This window comes from Rattus norvegicus, chromosome 10, assembly GCF_036323735.1.
Source record: "Rattus norvegicus strain BN/NHsdMcwi chromosome 10, GRCr8, whole genome shotgun sequence".
In the NCBI taxonomy this organism is placed as follows: domain Eukaryota; kingdom Metazoa; phylum Chordata; class Mammalia; order Rodentia; family Muridae; genus Rattus; species Rattus norvegicus.
In genome coordinates this window covers 103,774,380-103,791,691 of record NC_086028.1, presented here as the reverse complement: position 1 = coordinate 103,791,691, position 17,312 = coordinate 103,774,380, and the positions used below count along the sequence as shown (strand labels likewise).

The window sequence follows — 17,312 nt, the reverse complement described above, 5'->3', positions numbered from 1 at the left end:
ACAAAAACAAAACTGCATACAGCTCAGAGTACAAACCCGGGGCCTCTGGTTCCATCCTAAGCACAACAAGGCAGAGAGAGGAAAATGCTCAGTTGGGTTGGCCTTCGACGGATGCTCTTGGTTGACGATCAACGCAGGAGGGCCCAGCTCACTGGGGGGCGGTGCCTCCCTACAATGGGGGCTCTTGGTGCTGAGCCTGGCTGGCATGGCAGTACACACCTTTTGTTCCAGCACTTGGCAGGCAGATCTCTGTGAGATCAAGGCCGATCTGGTCTACAGGGTCCCAGGGCTATGTAGTGAGACCCTATCTTGAAAGAGAGAAAGAGAAGAGAGGAGAGGCTGAGCAAACCACAAGGAGTGATCCAGCGAGCGGCATCCACCCAAGGATTTGCTTCAGTTCCTGCCCTAAGTTCCTGTTGGCCTAGCCTTTTCTCTCTCTCTCTTTCTTTCTTTTTTTCATTCTTTCTTTCTCTCTTTCTTTTTAGAGCTATTAGCTAGAGTAAAACCTTTCTTACCTTTTTAAAAACAAGTTCTTCTCATGCAGATCATGGCTGGCCTCGAACTCACAGAGATCTGCCTGCCTCTGCCTCCCAAGTGCTGAGATTAAAGGCGTTGAGCCAAGTTGCTCTTGTCCGTGGTGTTTTACTACGGCCATAGAAACCTTAGACCTAGAAGTTGGTGCCAGGCCATGGGGTATCACTGTGACAGACCTGTGTGTCTTGGTGAGGATCGTGGTGGCATTTGGACTTTGGGCTGGAGAGGCCACGGAGTGTGCAGAGATCAGTGGGCTGGCTGGTCTGTGGCATCTCTGGAAGGTAAGCATGCTGAGATGGCGAGGCCTGGCTTGTAACGTTTCAGCGGGAAGTCTGAGAGTCCCTTAAAGACTTTACCAGAGCTGTTTGTGTGTGATAATTTGAGCTAACAGCTAACAGCCTGTCACCTGGCAGCAAAGAATCAGATTAACGATTAACGAGAGACCAGCCCCTCTGAAGTAAAACCTTTGTGGGGACGATCAGTACTGGTCTGCAGAGGCTGGAGAACTGGCTGTAACTAAGCCAGCATCACTGAGGTGAAATTTTCTGGGGGTGATTCCTGAGCAACACAAGCTGTGGTTCAACGTGGGCCGGCCACAGCTGCATCTCACGCTGGCGGCCAAACTTGGTTAACGTATAAGAGGCACCCAGGTGATGCTGGTTTTGACAGCATGAAGGGGCCCATGGAGAGCAGCTGAGGCTTGGCACCATGTGGCAGGGCTAGTGTCCCCAAAGAGAGCTGGGAAAGGCCACTGGCGAAGGTGCAGTTACTTCTTTAAACCCTCCCAGGAGTGTAGAAGGAGAATGCCATGATTGGGCCACTCTGGGGACTGGTCACTCTTCCCAGGGTTCAGTCCTGGAACGTGAGTGGGGATTTGTTTCATTTGGGGTCTCTTTCAGAGTTTCCGTGTTAGGAGACTTCCCTTGACCCCTCTGTGTGTGTGTGTGTGTCTTCGTGTGTGTCTGTGTGTCTGTGTGTCTATCTCCAGAAGCCTCATGGTCTTAAAAAGTTAGCCAGACTTGGCACACACCTGCAACCCCAGCACTTGGGAGGTGAAGGTGGGAAAAAAAATCATGAATTTAAGTTCAGCCTCAGCTATACAAGCTTTCCCAGCTCAGGGCCAGCCTGGGCTGCATGATACATTACATCAAACCCAGCACAGCGGGAGAGATGGCCCAGTTCTCCTACATTCGTTAGTTCCTGGAGCCCACCGTGGTAGAAAGAGAGGAGCGGTTCCCACAAGCTGAGCTCTAACTTCCACATATGTACTGCGGCAAGCACGCGCGCGTGCGCGCACACACACACACTTCAAACAGTCAGACACTAGAGCACTAGAGGACAGACACACACACACACACACACACACACACACACACACTTAAAAACGCAATGATATAACAACAAAAAAAGCCTTGAAGTTGAAACTCCCCCTCCCCTTTCTCAGCCCTGGCACCTACCCTGCCTGCCCTTCCCCCTTCCTTCTCTGTGTATGTGACAGCTTTAGGGACCTCAAGCAAATGGTCGGTCTCTCTCTCTCTCTCTCTCTCTCTCTCTCTCTCTCTCTCTCTGATTGTGTGTGTGTGTGTGTGTCTGTCCTCTAGTGCTCTAGTGTCTGACTGTTTGAAGTGTGATGTCCTCAGGTTTGTGCCCATACCACAAGCCTGCCTTCTTCCTTTCTGAGGATTGATGACCTTACGCCCAGGACAGACCCATCTGTTCTTAACCAGGCAACTGGGCTGATGGCTGCCGGGAGTGTGGCCGTGTTCCCCCTCCAAGAGGCTTCCGTGTTCGGGCCTCTTCCGTAGACTTGGGTGCCCCGCATGTGTCCTGGCTAAGTGAGTATGAGGATGTCCCAGAGGAGGGTATGGACTCCACTGTCTTTGTTGGATCCAGATGGACCTGGCTGCCCAGTACATCAAGTCCGCGGTGAAGAACGTGCCCTCAGTATTCCTGATGACAGACTCCCAGGTGGCTGAGGAGCAGTTCCTGGTGCTGATCAACGACTTGCTAGCCTCGGGGGAAATCCCAGGCTTGTTTGGGGACGACGACCTTGAAAATATCATCTCCTCCATGCGGCCACAGGTGAAGTCTCTCGGTATGACCGACACCCGAGAGGCATGCTGGAAATTCTTCATTGAGAAAGTGCGGAAGCAGCTCAAGGTAGCCCTGGGGCTCAGCTCTCTTCCTCCAGTAGCCTGGGTCTCTCTCCCTAGAGTTGGGACCATTTGGTTCCCAGATCATCCGGGGGGCTGGAGAGACGGCTCAGCGGTTAAGAGCACTGACTGCTCTTCCAGAGGTCCTGAGTTCAATTCCCAGCAACCACATGGTGGCTCACAACCATCTGTAGTGGGAACTGATGCTCTCTCTTCTGGTGTTTCTCAAGATAGCTGCAGTGTACTCATATAAATAGAATAAATAAATCATATATATATATATATATATATTTAAAAAAGAAGAGAGGGAGGGCATTGGCAATGAAGGGAGGGTCGGGGGCAGCCAAGGAGCCTGGAGTTCTTTCCATAGAGCTGTCAGAGGCATCTCCAGGCTGGAAGAAGCCTTATATATAGGTACACATATTAAGTGTAAACAGAGAGAGAGGGAGAGAGGGAGAGAGAGAGAGAGAGAGAGAGAGCAGTTAAATGCACTTGCTCTTCTTCCAGAAGACTTGAGTTACATTTCTATCCTGCATATCAGGTGACTCGCAACCATAACTCAGCTCCAGGGCACCCAAACCAAACCTTTCTTCTGCCACTGTCACTCATTCCCTCTGTCTCTCTTCCTGTCTCTCTGTCCGTCTCTGCCTGTCTCTCTGTCTCCATCTCTCTCTGTGTATGTGTGTCTCAGAATCTCTCATAGATAATAATTTTTATAAATTACAGAGCACACCTTCAGGGGCAGCCAGATGGCTAGGGTGGGTAAAAAAAAAAAAAAAAAAAAACAACTTGTCACATGGGCCCGATGACCTGAGTTTCAACTCTTAGAACCCACGTGAAGTGGAAGGAAAGGACCTGCTCTGCAAAGTTGTCCTTTGACATCACACACACACACACACACACACACACACACACACGCACGCACACACACGTCGTATACACACATCCATAAGCCAGCCCCTCTGCCACGCTGAGATTCTGCGGTCACGTGTTCCCTGCTGATGCAATAAGGCAGCGTCCCCTGTCCCCTCTGTGTCCCTCTCCCTGGCTCACAAGGGTCCTGTCGACAGAAGTTGTTTGTGGGACTTGAGCTCCTGATGGCTACTGCCTGCTCCCCACTGCCTGTAAGGCCTTGGCAGCCAAGTCTACCATACCATCTCTAGAGAGAGGGGGCAGCCAAGCTATTCTGCTGATCCACACGGCCGCCCCTTCCATGCAGCCAGACCCCGTGCCCTGAAAGAAAGGGCCAGAGTGAGCGAGGGGAGGCTGGGTCTATGAGAAGCAATGTCACCATCCATCAGGAGAGCCCCGGGCATTTCTCCATAGCAGGGAGGCCCAGGAAGCTGGTGCCCTGTCTGGAGATTGGCCTTCTGGGCCTGAGGGAGACGGTCAATGTCCAGCTGAAATCACAGCCACCACCCCGCTTCCAGTCGTCAAGCCTCATCTGCCTGGTGCGAGACCCATTCCCCACCCTGTCCTCACCCAGCCAGACATGGAGCTATCCTGCATTTCACAGCACTAGTTAGAACTGTGCATCTGAACGCTGGTACCAAGCCGTGCCTCCTGCCACTCTGCAGAGGTGACCCTGAGGGACTTAGCTGTGCCTTGCACCCCTCTGCAGAGGTGCCCCCTATAACACTGAGGCCTGGAGAGCACTGTGCTTCCTAAGAAGCCGTCTGCCAAAAACAACAGACCTCACCTCACCTCAGCATCCCCCACATGCATTTGCTTCCTCCCACCTCCAGGTGATCCTGTGTTTCTCCCCCGTGGGCTCTGTCCTGCGTGTGCGAGCCCGGAAGTTCCCTGCCGTGGTCAACTGCACAGCCATCGACTGGTTCCATGAGTGGCCAGAAGACGCTCTGGTGTCTGTCAGCGCACGCTTCCTGCAGGAGACACAGGGCATCCAGGTGAGGCAGCGCGAGCCCAGATTGGGGCTTCAGCCCCTAACACAGGTGTCCTTCTAAGCAGGAATGGCCAAGGGTGCTAGCCAGGGCTGTGAGCATGGGTGAGCATGGTTGCAAATTAACCAAGATTGAAACAGAGGTGCTTGGACCACTAGGGGGAGGGAGGGAGGGGGCAGAAGCCCCAAGGGCTTATCCCCAGGGAGGACGGCAGATGTCAGAGTCACCAAGCCCAGGGTTCCAGCAGAGGAAATGCCTGATGATGCCTGCCGATGCAGCATGTTCTCTAGTGAGATGGAGAAGGGTGGTGAGGGATTGTGGGGGGTGTTAGTTCAGGGCCCAGCCTCAGCTAGGCAAAAAGTCTGAGGCCAGCCTGGGCTACATGAGGTAGTGTCTCAAATAAGAACAACAAAAAGTCCCCGAAACCTCAGCTCTGCACTTTCTGGGTGTACAAGCATGCGGATGCATGGGAATGTGTGCACACGTGGGTCAGGTGATAGGGCTCTGCTGGGTCCCAGGCACCAGAATAAACCCTGACACTCCGCCCAGCTCCAGGGGTGTTGCTCTCCTGCATCGCTTCTTAGTTCTTTCTCTTTAAAAAAAAAAAATTATTTGCTTTGTGTGTGTGTGTGCGTGGCGGGGGGGGGTTGGGGGTGGCACACACATGCCACGCTGCAGTTTATGAAGATCAGAGGAAACTTGAGGGTGGGCCCCAAGGGATTGAATTCAGGTTTTCAGTCTTGGTAGCAATTAACTTTACCCACTGAGACATTTTTAAAAGCCTCTGTGTGTGTGTGTGTGTGTGTGTGTGTGTGTGTGTGTGTGTGTGTTCGTGCGAGCACGCGCATGCGCACACGCATGCGCATGCATGCATACATGTATAAACCAGAGGACTACCTGGGTACCATCTTCAGGAACACAATCTACTTCGTTTGAGAAAAGGTCTCTCCCTGCCCTGGAAGGTGCTGACTATATAGAGACTGGCTGGACAGCCAGCCCCAGGGAGGTCTCCAGCTCCCCAGGCCTGGGACTACAAGCATACACCACCACACCGGACATTTTTTCACATGTGTTCTGGGTTCTAACTCAGCCCCTCACATGTGCAACGCACTTTATCCACTGAGCCATCTCCTCAGCCCCTCTCCCGCATGCACCTCTTGACACTTGAGGCAGGACAGGCCTTGGTTCAGCTCGCATCCAGGGATTGAGTGAGTCTGCTGGGGCCCACAGTGGTCCCTCTTCTCCTGGGCCCTCCACAATGTGTTGCGCTGACCCAGAGATGGCCAGCCCGGCCCACGCCATCTCTCCTGCCTTGCAGCCTGAAGTGAAGACCTCCATCAGCCTCTTCATGTCCTACGTGCACACCACAGTCAATGAGATGTCCAAGACGTACCTGGCGACAGAGAGGCGCTACAACTACACCACGCCCAAGACCTTCCTGGAGCAGATCAAACTCTACCAGAACCTGCTGGCCAAGAAGAGGATGGAGCTGGTCGCCAAGATTGAGCGGCTAGAGAATGGCCTCATGAAGCTGCAGAGTACGGCCTCTCAGGTAGGAGCCCCGGGGCCTGGGTGGCTGCTGTAGAACCTTCTCACAGGAGCAGGGCTTCCCGGGGGGGAAAGGGGGGACAGTCACACACAGGGCGCAGTCGTACACAGGGCTGGACATCTCTCACAGCGGAATGAGCCTGACTCCAGCATCTGGGAGACTGAGATGTTCTGTCAAAGCCACAGGTGTGGCACACTTTGATGACATCACCACCAAAATGGGCACCCCCCGTGAGTGCATCGAGCCTGTGTCCAGGGAAATGTGCTTCTCAAGGCCAAGGCACCCAGGAAGATGCAGCTGTTGCTGTATGCTGTTCATACTGGGTGCAGCCTACTTATAGGCTCCCTTTCATGAGGTCCCTTTCATAAGGTCACACTGTGTGATCCTGCCTGGCCTGGAGCTCACCATATAGACCAGGCTAGCCTGGAGCTCTCCATGTAGACCAGGCTAGCCTGGAACTCACCATATAGACCAAGATAGCTTTGAACTTGGGGCAGTCTCCCTGCCTCTGCCAACCCACCCACCCCCAAGTGCTCAGATGTACCCTGGTGTACCCTTGCCACCCAAATTCAGTTGACATCTTTTAATCTGGTCACCTTGACTCCTAGCACGCCAGGGATATGTCTCAGCTATGCAGTTTCATGTAAATGCTCATTCCAAGATGTCCTCTGATGTATTTTTTTTTTTTGGTTCTTTTTTTTTTTTCGGAGCCGGGGACCGAACCCAGGGCCTTGCGCTTCCTAGGCAAGCGCTCTACCACTGAGCTAAATCCCCAACCCCTCCTCTGATGTATTGAAATAGACTCCAGAAAGAACCCCTAGGAGTTTGGAGCCACCAAGGCTGTTCTCCTGAGTCCGAGGTTGCCACCAACCCACGGGCAAAGCGGCCCATGCTAGCATCCTCGGCTTCTGCAGCCTCCCGGCTCCCCCCTCCCTAGGTGGATGACCTAAAGGCCAAGCTGGCGGTTCAGGAGGCCGAGCTGAAGCAGAAGAACGAAAACGCAGACAAACTGATCCAGGTGGTGGGCGTGGAGACTGAGAAGGTTAGCAAGGAGAAGGCCATTGCCGACGAGGAGGAGATCAAGGTGGAGGTCATCAATAAGGTAGGTCTCGTGCGCCTCCCTCTGAGGGCTCAGGTGCTACCCTCAGGCAGGACTCAGGCTGGGACATCTGTACCAGGACAAACTGCCCAACCCGGAGCACCCCAGGAAAGAAGGCCATCCCCTACTGCAGGCTGGATTCTAAAAAGAGGATTCGTAGAGAATGCCCAAGACAGCCAAGGTCCTCACAGAGGAAAGCCCTCCACTGCAGTATCTCCACTGCAGCCCAGCCTGACCCCAACACCTCACTCGATTGGCCATTAGCATTGCTGTGTTGTTCTGGTTTTGGGGGAGCTGAAGATTGAGCCTAGTACTTCACACACGCTAGCCAGGAAGCGCTGAACCATGAAGTCACATCCCCAACCCTCTTCTGACTTAGAGTTCTGATGCAGAATCTCACCAGGCTGCCCACGCTGGCCTCAAACTTGCAACCCTCCGTGCCTCAGCCTCTCAAGTAGTGGGGAGTACAGATCTGTGTCACCAGGCCTGGCTTCCCTTTGCATGTTAATGGGGTGCTTGGTTCTGTGAGTGCGTGAGGGCCAAGGGGACACCCCCTAATCACCAGCCCGTATGCTGTGACTTCCACCCCTTCCTCCACCACAAGGGCAAATCTCCACACAGAGACAGTTGGCTCAGGGTAATGTCCTTGGGCCCATATCCCAACGGGGGATCAATTAAGTCCCCACAGTTAACTGCCCCTCTGTCTGGAGTTGGCAGCCGGCACCCATTCAGTAAGCAAGCCTTCACACTCTGGGCACACTCTCTAGTCTCTTCTCTGAGTCAGCTAGATAGGACCTGAATAGTTCCCACCTAGAGCTGAGCAGGGAGGAGATCCAGGCTTAGGTGGCCAGGAGCTGGGTCCCCAGTCCCCTTTTAACCTGCAGAACCGAAAGCCTGTGAGGCAGATAGAGAAACTGAGTCTCAGGGTGGGCCTTACATTTTCCAGGGTCTTTAGCAGGTGACACAGGATCACAGGCCAAACAAAGACCTTGTGACCATTTCCTGATGACATCAAAGCAATGGTTAACGTCCCCGCACATCCCCTACCCAGCCCACATCCCCCACCCAGCCCTCCATCCACGCAGGGTGCTTCCGGAAGAAGCTAGAGATTACCCCACCACCTCTGCTGATCTTTGCTTTCTGTGTTCCCTCCCCTTAGCTATGCCCCATCCTCAGGGAGAAAAGACTGTCCCCTGTCCTCCCCTAGAGCCCAACAACACACTTGGGGCCCAGTGACTGCTCTCCTGTCACCCAGATGCTGCTCCTGTGCAAAGACACCCAGTCACTCTGACCTGACCTCTGAACTTTGCAAGAAGGCTAAGGGTCCTTTCCAACCAAGCAAACAAAGGAATGCCCGCCCCAATGAGTGAGTGAGCAAGCGAGCGAGTGACCGACTGACTGACTGACTGACTGACTGACTGACTGACTGATTGACTGGGTGGGTGAGTAAGTGACTGACTGACTGACTGACTGACTGACTGACTGACTGACTGACTGAGTGGGTGGGTGAGTAAGTGACTGACTGACTGACTGGATGGGTGAGTGAGCGAGTGAGTGCTCCTGTTCATGAATGAATTAGCATTTGCATGTATGAGTGAATGAATACTCACGTGAATGGCAGGTGACTTGTTCTGAAATCTGGTTTTGAAAGGATCATACCATGTGATCTCAAAGTGAAAGGGGAGAGAGAAAGGCTGGACTTTCCTTTCAGCCCCTGGAGCTAGAGCTGATAGAGGGACCCAATCCCAACCGAGCACCCCAAGTCCCTTAGCACATGCTTAGTCTCATCTGAGGGCAAGAGGCAAGGGCCAAATAGACAAGGCAAAGGAGGCTGGTCTTCATGAGTGAGCACACCACAGACACTAGTGATCGGGGTATCCAACGAAGACAACATGGTGTCCAGTGGGAGGAACTCAGAAGCAGTGGGGCTTGGCTGTAGCTACAAGGAGAATTCACCTCATTCACCCCATCCTCCTACCTGCCCTTCTCAGATGGGTGGGTGGGTAGATGAATGGATAGGTGGGTGAGTGGATAGATGGATGATGGGTAGATGAATGGGTGGGTGGATGAACGGATGGATGGGTAGGTGGGTGGATGGGTGAGTGGATGGATGGATGAGTAGGTGGGTAGATGGATAGATGGATGGGTGGATGATGGGTGGGTAAGAGGGTGGATGGGTGGGTGTATGAATAGGTGGCTAGGTGGGTGGGTGGATGAATGGGTAAGTGGGTGGATGGATGGATGGATGGATGAGTAGGTGGGTAGATGGATAGATGGGTGGGTGGGTGAGAGGGTGGATGGGTGGGTGGATGTGTAGGTAGATGGATAGGTGGGTAGGAGGGTGGGTGAATGGATGGATGGATGGATGGATAGATGGGTGGATATGTCATGGATGTTTGGACAGGCCTACACTGAACTTTCTTGTTTGTCTCCCTTCTAGAACGTTACTGAGAAACAGAAAGCCTGTGAAACAGACCTGGCCAAGGCAGAACCAGCCCTCTTGGCCGCACAAGAGGCCCTGGATACCCTGAACAAGGTGACACACAGGAAGTGGAGAGAAAAGGGGCTGGGATGGCCACGTGGCGTTCGGGGGTGACAGTTCTGTGCTCGTCCCCGTAGAACAACCTGACAGAGCTGAAGTCCTTCGGATCCCCACCAGATGCCGTGGTCAACGTCACAGCCGCTGTCATGATCCTGACGGCGCCTGGGGGCAAGATCCCCAAGGACAAGAGCTGGAAGGCTGCCAAGATCATGATGGGCAAGGTGGACACATTCCTCGACTCGCTGAAGAGGTTCGACAAGGAACACATCCCGGAAGCCTGCCTAAAGGCCTTCAAGTAAGCAGCAGGGCGGGGCTTGCCGGCTCTTCTCCCTCCTACAGCTGCTCGGTGGGATGAGCAAGGCAAAAGGGTGGCCTCTGTCCCAGGAGCCCTGCCACCTCGGCCTCCCCCACTGGAGGGGAGCTGGGACAGGCAGACCTGCAGCTGCCCATTTAAACCACAGCTTCTCCCATATACAGCTGAACAGGGGACACCCTAGAGCCACAGGAACAGGGAGAGGTCAGCCTTGCCCAAAGAGCAGCTGGCCTCACACACACACATGACACACATGACCACAACCACAGGATGGACCGGCGCATGTTGCTGTCACAGATACAGGCACCGGCTTCACCGCACCTCAAGTACTCGCTCACTGAGCTGCTGCTGTGTGCGCCCACTGTGAGGGCCTCTCTAGGGGACAGCAGTGGAACCTGAGACAGAATCCTGGGGACCCTGATGACATTTGCAAGGCACTCCCATTTTTGTGAGCACTCCAGGACTGGTGCCCTTGCCTTCTTGCCTTGTGCCCTCTGGCAACCCTTCATCACGAGTCACTTGTCCCTGATTAGAAAAGAAGGCCACGGGGCTGGGGATTTAGTTCAGTGGTAGAGCGCTTACCTAGGAAGCGCAAGGCTCTGGGGTTCAGTCCCCAGCTCCAAAAAAAAAAGAACCAAAAAAAAAAAAAAGAAAGAAAAGAAAAGAAGGCCACACCCCTGTGACTTCAGTCTCTCCAACCCCTGTTTTTTGAAGGAGACAGTTCAAATACTAAAACTATCTGATCACCATGGGATAATTTAGGGCACAGGAAAAGTGCGGTGTTGGGGCCGATGAAATGGCTCAGTAGGTGCCCGACACTGTGCCTGACCGCCTGAGTTCTATCTCCAGGACTCACGTGCTATGGTAGAAGGAGAGAAATGACTCCCACGGCTTGTCCCTCCTCCTCCGTCTGTTCTCCGTGGGCACTGCAGGAACACGCACAAAGAACACGCACGTATGCACAAATAAAATGAAACAACATTTTCAACAATTAAAACGTGATAACATTTTAAGGTTGGACATGGCGTGCACACCTTTAATCCCAGAAGCAGGCAGATCTGAGTCTGAGGCCAGCCTGGTCTTCAGAAAAGGTTCCACGACCACAGGGGTTACACAGAGAAACCCTGTCTCAAAACACACACACACACACACACACACACACACACACACACACATGTATACAAGTGCCCGTATGCACACGAGTACACACATACACTCGCCAAAAAAGAAAGAAGAGGGCTCAGTGGTTAGGAACACTGACTGTTCTTCCAGAGGTCCTGAGTTCAATTCCCAGCAACCACATGGTGGCTCACAACCATCTGTAATGGAAGTCAATGTCCTCTTCTGGTGTGTCTGAAGACAGCGACAGTGTACTCACATACATTAACATGAATAAATCTTTAAAAAAAAGAAAAGAAATAGTATCTCCCAGTGCTGCTGCCATTACATAGCCTGAGATGCAGAGCCAGCCATGTGACGCGGGGACCAGGGCGTGTCCTGTCATGGCTCTGCTCAGCACCTGTGCTTTCTTTCCTCCCAGGCCGTATCAAGGCAACCCCACATTTGACCCTGAGTTCATTCGCTCCAAGTCCACAGCTGCCGCGGGCCTGTGCTCCTGGTGCATCAACATCGTGCGCTTCTATGAGGTCTACTGCGATGTGGCGCCCAAAAGGCAAGCCCTGGAGGAGGCCAATGCAGAGCTGGCTGAAGCACAGGACAAACTGTCCCGGATCAAAAACAAGATTGCTGTAAGTGCTCGCCAACCAGGAGGCCCTGTGAGACGCCACTCCCCGCCAATCGATGTTTCTGCTTAAAACACCCTGGCACAGCCCGAGGTCACCGATTAGTAAATGATATGAACAGGAAGGCACCATAGAGCAAGCCAGGGGGGATTATGGGTTGGGGAAATGCAGGGCCTTGAGGCCCTGAGCTTCTAGGAGCTGGGAAAATCGCTCCAACTTGATTTTTCAGGAACTCAATGCCAACCTGAACAACCTCACCTCCGCGTTTGAGAAAGCAACAGCTGAGAAAATCAAGTGTCAGCAGGAGGCGGATGCCACCAACAGGGTGATCTCATTGGCTAACAGGTAGGCGGGGCCCTCTCCATGGCCCAGGCCTCTTACAGGGTAATCTTATTAGCTGACGGTGGGCGGGGGCTCGCCGTGACCACGCCTCCAACAGGGTGATCTCACTGATTAATAGGTAGCCGGCCCCTCACCATGGCCACGCCTCCTGTTTCCCAGCCCTATAAAGGGACCCTCTTCGAAGAAGGCAGACTTCCCAGGAACCTAGGCCTGCCCAGAGAACTGTCCAGAATCCCTTGCTCTCAGGCAGCACGTGGACCAATGTCCTCCGGGAGTGATGTCTAGGTCTTTGTGGATGAAGCACCAGAATCCAACTCAGTAGAATTAGCGTCCATCCCAGCCATAGCTATGCAGGGAGAGGCACAGAAAGCTGAGGTGTACGGGCTCTGCACGCGCTGCCATTATTCACAAATGACCAGTGCTGAGCCTCACCTGGAAAGGCATTACTCCTCCCGAGCGGCATTAGTCAGTGGCATGGCCGTGACGGGTGCCCATGTTAACAACACACACAGTCAGGACTTCGCTAGCCCGCTACAACCCCTGGTCCTCTGTAAGTAGGTGTTGATGTGTGTGTCACCGACAAGAAAGGAACTTGCCGTGCTCGGGACAGGTGGGGTGTTTCTTCCAGACTGGCATTCTACAGTCTGTGCACGCTCAAATTCGGCATCGTGCACTGTCATGGGTTTGGACTGCAGGGTAGTGCTGGTCCCAGGAGTCAAATATGGCCCACGGGTGTGCAGCTCCAGGTATCTAAACCATTATCACACCCACATGTGATCAGCCGAGAACCACCACAAAGTTGCCTTGTTGCTCCAAGCTCTGGAAACCCAAGCTAGCCTCAAACTTCCTATGTTTCTGATCCCCCAGCCTCCACTCCCCAAGTGCTGGTATGACAGGCAGGTACCACCATACCTGATTTCCTCAGTGCTGGGAATCGAACCCCTGACCTTGTGTGCGCTGGGCCACCTTCCTACTGACTGAGCCACAGCCACACCTCCGCTGTTTCGGCCTTTGAGATGTTCTTGCTCTGGAGCCGAGGCTAGCCTTGAACTTGCAGTGATCCTCCCGAGCCTTCTTCCCAAATGCTGGGGTTACAAGTGTGTGCCCACCAGCCCTGGCCCCAGTGTGTATTTTATAACAAAAATGCACCTATACAGGCCTGCCGCCCCCAAGGCCTATAGTCAGCACACAGGGCTCACAGCCTCCAAGGTGGGACAGCACAGTTCTGGAGTTTGGCTGCCCTGCTTTATGCTCCTGGCAAGTCACGGGCTTCCAGCCACTGAGGAACTCTTCTGGATCTTCCAATGAAAGACGCACACACACACACACACACACACACATCACACACATGCACACATATACATACACTACACACATGCAAACACATACACACCACACATGCCTGCATGCACACATACATACACACATGAACACACATACATACATGCACACACACACATGCACACATACAAAAATACGCACAATACACACACATACACACACGCAAATACATAGGCGCACACATATGTACACATGCGAGCGCGCACACACACACACACACACACACACACACACACACGTTAGCTTATTTTTGAAATGCTTTGGCTACTCAAAGGCTGGGCCACTGTAATCCTCCCATGGCTAGCCTATTTCTCCCTCCAGTACTCCTGGCTCAACACCATCTGAACCAACTTTTAATTTTGCTGCCCTCTTACCTTCTGTGATGTCCACTGGTCTTGGCTGTCCAAGGGCTGCTTCTTGGTAGCCCTTCCAGGGGCCGGTTCCCTTTCACCTTCATTTCGGATGATCTTCTCTCTGCAGCTCCAAATCTCATCGCCAAATCTCATCGTCTCTCCCCTCCTGACCCTGCACCGAGTCATGGTGATTCTCTCTCCTTTCTAGCTCTCAGAACTCTAAGGGTCCCGCCCTGTCTCCCTTTACCCAGCCATTGGCCACTGGCATAGATCAAAAGCCAATTGGGGACAAGGACCTTTATCAGTTTGGACATGCAGATTCCCGACTGAATTGAAGCATTAGATCCAGTCTCTAACGCTGGAGTTCAAGTGGCAGTTCCACTCAACGAACACCTGTTTTCTTATCGTCTCCCATCCTGGGGCCTGAGAGCCCTTGATTTACTCAGTGGTCGGCACGATTCGGGGACTCTGGAAAGGTCCCAGGCTACCTTAGCTGGTGGCACAGATGCCCCACCCCCATCCGTCTGAGGGAGGTGACTGCATCAGTTAAGAAAACCAGAGCAGCCTCTGGGCTGCCTGAAAACAAGGCCACCGGGCACAGCACCTACACGAAGTACTAACCCCAGGGCCCCACTTTCAGACCCGCGGGGTACCATTCAGGACTGGGTACCAGTCTTCCAGTTGGTGGCCTAGGAAGTTCCACACACAGGCTGGAACTCCTACAGAGCCAGCGGTCCCATGATGCCACACTGTCCTACAGATGCCCCTGCCTGCCAGCTGAGCGTGCCAGCGGAGCACAGGCGCATCCGTGCAGTGAAGGGACGTACGTACAGGTGACCTGGCCAGGGCACAAGGGCAGGCGCAGCATCCCCAGGTGTCACCAACACGTGCTGCTTTTTTTTTTTTTTTTTCTGGTTCTTTTTTTTCGGAGCTGGGGACCGAACCCAGGGCCTTGCGCTTCCTAGGCAAGCGCTCTACCACTGAGCTAAATCCCCAGCCCCACGTGCTGCTTTTTTGTTTCCTATGAATTCCCTCCAGAGATACTGCTCAGCCACCATGTCAGGCGAGCATTTGGAGACCCGGTATGGGCACCAGACGTCTCAGGTCACCTTGCTATCCATACAAGTCCACGTGACAGTTTGTCTGCGGGCTGGCGGGCCACATAGACCGGCCCACCGGCCCGCTCTCAGACCATCCCTGTACTATCTAGCTCACCCAGGCACCTCCCCCTTGTTCCTTGTTCCCTTGGCAGACTTGTGGGAGGACTGGCTTCAGAAAACGTGCGCTGGGCCGAGTCGGTGGAGAACTTCCGGAGCCAGGGCGTTACCCTGTGCGGGGATGTGCTGCTCATCTCTGCCTTTGTTTCCTACGTGGGCTACTTCACCAAGAAGTACCGGAACGAGCTGATGGAGAAATTCTGGATCCCTTACGTCAATAACTTAAAGGTAAGAGGCACGCTGCAGTGGTTAGGACTCGGGGAGACGGAGGGGCAACCCCGCTGGGCAGATACGCAGCCCACGCGGCGCCCTCGCACGGAGGGGCAACCCCGCTGGGCAGATACGCAGCCCACGCGGCGCCCTCGCTGGGGCTCCCGCAGCCTTATCTGCTGGGGCTGACATCAACTGAAGGCTCCTCCGCAAGCTCGGTCGTCAGCTTGCGTGGCCCAGACGCACGTCAGGACCCGGACGCAATGTGAACCCGTAGGGAGCTGGCTCAGTCTGTGAAGTGTTGGTCGCGGAGACGTGGGGACCTGAGTCTGGATCCCTAGCACCCGTGGGTTAATAAAAAGCCAGGCACGCAGCGTGTACCCTGTGACCCCAGGTGCTGGGGTGTGAGGGTGAAGGCAGGATTTCTGGGGCTTTCTGGCCATCCAGACTCACCGAATGAGTGAGCCCCAGCTTCAGCAGAAGCCAGAGTGTGTCCAGAGAGACGGCTCCGCGGTTAAGGGCTGCCGCTCCGCGGTTAAGGGCTGCCGCTCCGCGGTTAAGGGTCCTCTTGCACAGGACCTGGGTTTGGTTCCCAGCACCCACCTGGAGGCCCACAACCTACCCGTAGCTCCAATTCCAGGGAATCTGATGCCCTCTTCTGTCTGTCCTCCAAGAGACGCACAGACTTGCGCACACAGACAAGCAGGCAAAGCACTACACACATAAATAAAGGCAAATTTTAAAAAGAGTAAGGCAGAGGGTTGGCAGGATGGCTCAGTGGGTAAGGCAACTTGCTGCCAAGCCTAAAGATCTAAGTCTGATCCCCAGGGCACACACACACACACACACACACACAGATGGACAGACGGACAGATGGACAAATGGATCAACAGATGAATGGGGACACACACCACACAAGAAAGAGACAGACAGACAGGCATGGATGGACAATGGACAGATGGACGAATGGATGAACAGTTGGACGGGGACACACAGAGAAACAGATAAACATGGACAGACAGATGGACAGACACGGAAAGAAAGGTTCCCTCCCTCACAGGTTCCGATCCCCATCACGGAAGGCCTGGATCCCTTGACTCTGCTGACCGATGATGCAGACGTGGCCACCTGGAACAACCAGGGTCTGCCCAGCGACCGCATGTCCACTGAGAATGCCACCATCTTATGCAACACGGAGCGCTGGCCGCTGATTGTGGATGCCCAGCTTCAAGGCATCAAGTGGATCAAAAACAAATACGGCAGTGAACTAAAGGCCATCCGTCTGGGGCAGAAGAGGTGCGGCTGGTGCCGGGCAGGGCTAGGAGGTGGCGAGGCTATCGGGGTCTCTGTGTATACGTATCCCTCAGGCCCCACGATTGAGGTAGATGGCAGTTCCTTGGGCCTCCTGTGTTTATTAGGTAGCTGGGGGCCCAGGGTGCAGCCGGCACTGGCCAGTGCTGTGTGCGCACACATGTATCCCATGTACCCCTGCATGTGAGTATGGGGGCGGGGGCGCTAGGAAGCAGCCCAGGCTTGCTTGCCCACACAGGTTGAGCCCTGAGCTGACTAGTGGGTCTGTAAACATAAATGCTGGTCCAGCAGCAAAGAATCAAGTCAGCCCCCTTTCTCAGCTCCACAGGGAAGAGCAACTAGACCCAGGCCCTTTGGCCATTGTCCCACTGTGGGGCTCCAGGCTGGTCCCTCACCTCATGTGTGATTTGCTTTCTGGTCCCACAAGAGAAATGAGAGCCATCAGCGCGGGGATGACAGGGGCTGCCAGGCAGCTTCCTGGCACCCTAGAACAGGCCCACACAGAGCAGGGAGAACATTTGGCTCCCAGGCCGGAGAACCCTCCCACCCTCGCCTCCCACTGTCACCCAGGATCCTAGCCATAGGTCCCAACCCCCAACCTGTAGGCCCACAGATGACTGGGAAGGGAGAAATTGGTCTTGACTCCTGGGTGGGCTTCCTGGACACATCCTTCCTTCTTCCTCAGGGCCAGGGCTGCCACCTCTT

General features: G+C 54.1%; 1 protein-coding gene across 1 annotated transcript in view; it reads left to right on the top strand.

The window, feature by feature from the left end:
- Positions 1 to 17,312, top strand: part of Dnah17 (dynein, axonemal, heavy chain 17) — a 113,977-nt gene that overhangs the window by 70,318 nt on the left and 26,347 nt on the right. The window contains exons 54-63 of the mRNA XM_039087512.2: positions 2,428 to 2,694; positions 4,433 to 4,594; positions 5,907 to 6,140; positions 7,075 to 7,239; positions 9,677 to 9,772; positions 9,856 to 10,073; positions 11,632 to 11,839; positions 12,063 to 12,178; positions 15,122 to 15,314; positions 16,357 to 16,592. Coding sequence (XP_038943440.1) covers positions 2,428 to 2,694; positions 4,433 to 4,594; positions 5,907 to 6,140; positions 7,075 to 7,239; positions 9,677 to 9,772; positions 9,856 to 10,073; positions 11,632 to 11,839; positions 12,063 to 12,178; positions 15,122 to 15,314; positions 16,357 to 16,592 — 1,895 coding nt within the window. The remainder of the gene's footprint in view (positions 1 to 2,427; positions 2,695 to 4,432; positions 4,595 to 5,906; positions 6,141 to 7,074; positions 7,240 to 9,676; positions 9,773 to 9,855; positions 10,074 to 11,631; positions 11,840 to 12,062; positions 12,179 to 15,121; positions 15,315 to 16,356; positions 16,593 to 17,312) is intronic.